This window comes from Dendrobium catenatum, unplaced genomic scaffold, assembly GCF_001605985.2.
Source record: "Dendrobium catenatum unplaced genomic scaffold, ASM160598v2 fragScaff_scaffold_1369, whole genome shotgun sequence".
NCBI lineage: Eukaryota > Viridiplantae > Streptophyta > Magnoliopsida > Asparagales > Orchidaceae > Dendrobium > Dendrobium catenatum.
The window spans coordinates 568801-571674 of NW_021319831.1; the positions used below are offsets into that span (position 1 = coordinate 568801).

Genomic DNA, 2874 nt, shown 5'->3' on the forward strand with positions numbered 1-2874 from the left:
AAGAGTTTCCTTGATATGCTATACTTCAACTTTCCGGAATCTACACTGTGTACCTTCTTCTAGATTGATGACAGCCATCGGAAGTAAGCAGTAGAACCTTCCAAATATGCTATTCCTCAAGTTGCATATATCCAGTGGTACGTTACTATTAGCAGTTGCATTGAGTAAAGAAGTCATGCATGAAACTGGATGTGCTTATGCCAAATAATTCCAGTTCTTATCCATATCATAAGGTTGATTTGCTCATCTTAAATACGCACAAAACAATGTTCCAGCATATCAAGCCAACATGAGTGAATGACCAAATGCTTTTTTAGCTCTCGAATTTGAAAGTGTGATAGCTACCTAAATGGCACTTATAACCATTTTTCTATACTTAAGCTTTATTTGGGCAAATTAATATTTTCAGGTGATTATTCGGACATGGCAGACTGCTCATAAAATGAAACTACAAAGAGGAAGATCAATTGAGCCAATTGGTTCTGATAATGATAACTTCCGTATAAAGCGCTTCATAGCAAAATACACCATAAATCCAGCAATTGCTAATGGATTCTCACAGCATGTTGGCTCAGTTGAGGTTTGTTTTATATGCTTTCCTTTTAAGTTATTTTTAATTAATTAACAAGTTATGTAGCGTTCAAGCTTCTTCAAAAGTCTGTTGTTATGACTTAAAACCAAAACCATCATATTGTTGACTTATAACTATTTTCATGTATGATTTGTAGTGATAGAGCTTGTCCAACGTACTATTGTCCTCATTGGAGGGTCCACATTGATTTTGCGAGGGTAATAGATGATAGAAAATTCTCAATACATATCATACATCATTTCCTATGCCTTAGTCCGATGTTTTCACCTAGTCAACCCTAATTAAACTTGTTGAAGGCTCGATCAACTCAATCAAATTAGTCAATTTGGTTTAGATAAAGTTGGAATGATGCTAGCGTCAAACCCTGTCTTTACATCAAGGCAATGTAGTTGGTATTTATGGCGAGCTTCTGATTGAAAACCAAAATAAACCCAATTGATCCTAGAACCCGAATCAACTGACAAAATTTACCCAAAGCCTAGTAGATGACTTAATGTCCCGCATTTGAATGATTGAACTCTCTTCCATACTATCAATAAAACATCCTTTTGATCTGTCATCTGATAAGCCTCAATTCTAGGGCAAATTATTGGGTCAGGTGACCGGACGCGGAGATAGGTTCGGATATTAATAAAATATTATTTTAAATTAAGCACAGGTAAAGCGCAAGTAAAGCGCAGGTAAAACGCAGGTAAAGAACAAGTAAAGCTCAACTAAAGCGCAAGTCAAAAAGCGTAAGTAAAGCGCAGGTAAAGCGCAGGTAAAGCGCAACTAAAGCGCAAGTCAAAGCGCAGGTGACGCGGCAAATTTTTATTAGATGTCCGAACTTATTTTTCGCCTCCGGTCACCTGACCCAATAATTTGCCCAATTCTAGCTACCTGCTACCCTCCCACCTTACACATTTAGTTTCACATTCTTTATCAGCTTAAGGGAGGACGCATCATCCCCTATTAAATATTATAGGAAGGGTTGAGAAAAAAAAGAGACTAACAGATGATGACGCCTTGCTAAAATTTTCAATCAATATCTGAGGCATAAAAAGTGCCCTTTTTTTACTTAGAGTCTCCTTCCTTCTGTGTCAATGGACATTAGTTTATAGGAGCGGGAACTCCACCTTTTTGTAGAGTTGAGTTAATGGCCCGACTCTATTTTTCTTTCATATATGACTTTCATGATGTGCTGAGTTAGCCCATCTCATGTTGCCTACCTTTTTATCAGGGTGATGTGAAAGCGCGATCAAAATTTTTAATAAATTACTAATAGTTAGCGTAATGCATCCCCCACATCTTTTGGCTTTGCAAAAACTTTTATGAGCAGAGATGGACATGAACATTTCTCCATCAGCAAATGACTTGAGTTAAAATGTAAGAAATTAAATGAAAAATTAAGAAAAATCCTTAATTGCCTATCCGATTTCAGAAGCGAATTGCTCTTTGATTCCCAAATTACATAAACCTGAGTTTAAGTAAAGTAGGGTCAAGTATGTAAAACTTAAAATTTAATTTTAATAAAAAAATATAATTATTAGAAAATTTATGTCACATTTTTTGTATTCATGGAAATAACATAATGCATCCCCACATCTTGTAGCTACGTTGAAGCTTTTGTGAGCATAGAGATGAGAATGAATATTTCTCCATCAGCAAATGACTCGAGTTAAAATGTAAGAAATTTAATGAAAAACCAAACAAAAATCATTAAGTACCTCACCCACATCAGGAGTGAATTTGATGTGAATCAATCATGCGATGAAATGAGAATTGCACTTAAAATTAATAGAAATATTGAATCATAACTTGGTACCAAAACGCTATGCTTAATCAAGTGAAGTTCAAGAATTAGAAGACGAATGATTAAGTAACAACAAGAAATCACATTTAGAAATTAGAAGGCTTTTCAAAATAACAGTAAAACTTCAAGTAATGCGAATAGCTAAGAATAACAAAGCCCCAAATTTAAGATTTAGATTCTTCACCTTAGGATCCGTCACTCAATTTAAAGTGGAGGCTAGCGGAATAGAACCGTGAGCAGACTTAGCGATGCCACTAGTAGACAAGTGATCTTGAGAGGACTTGTCACCGGGACGGAGGCCGGGTTCGGAGGAGCGGGTGGACGGCTTTCGATGATCCACGTGTAGACGGAGAAATGATCGTCGATGGAGTCCACGAGGGTTGGTAAGATCCGGTCCAAGAACTCTTTGGGGGTGTCGTCGAAGTCGAATCCAACGTCGAAGAAGGGTGAATGGAGGATGTCGACTCATCCGTTGTGGTCGTATTCAAAT

The 2874-nt window shown here is 36.9% G+C and overlaps 1 protein-coding gene across 1 annotated transcript in view; it reads left to right on the forward strand.

Annotated features, from left to right (window-relative positions):
• The first annotated feature begins 388 nt into the window (after positions 1–388).
• The window catches only part of LOC110101065 (urease-like), a 15960-nt gene continuing 13474 nt past the window's right edge, over positions 389–2874 (forward strand). The window contains exon 1 of the mRNA XM_028699703.1: positions 389–580. Coding sequence (XP_028555536.1) covers positions 443–580 — 138 coding nt within the window. The 5' untranslated portion in view covers positions 389–442. The remainder of the gene's footprint in view (positions 581–2874) is intronic.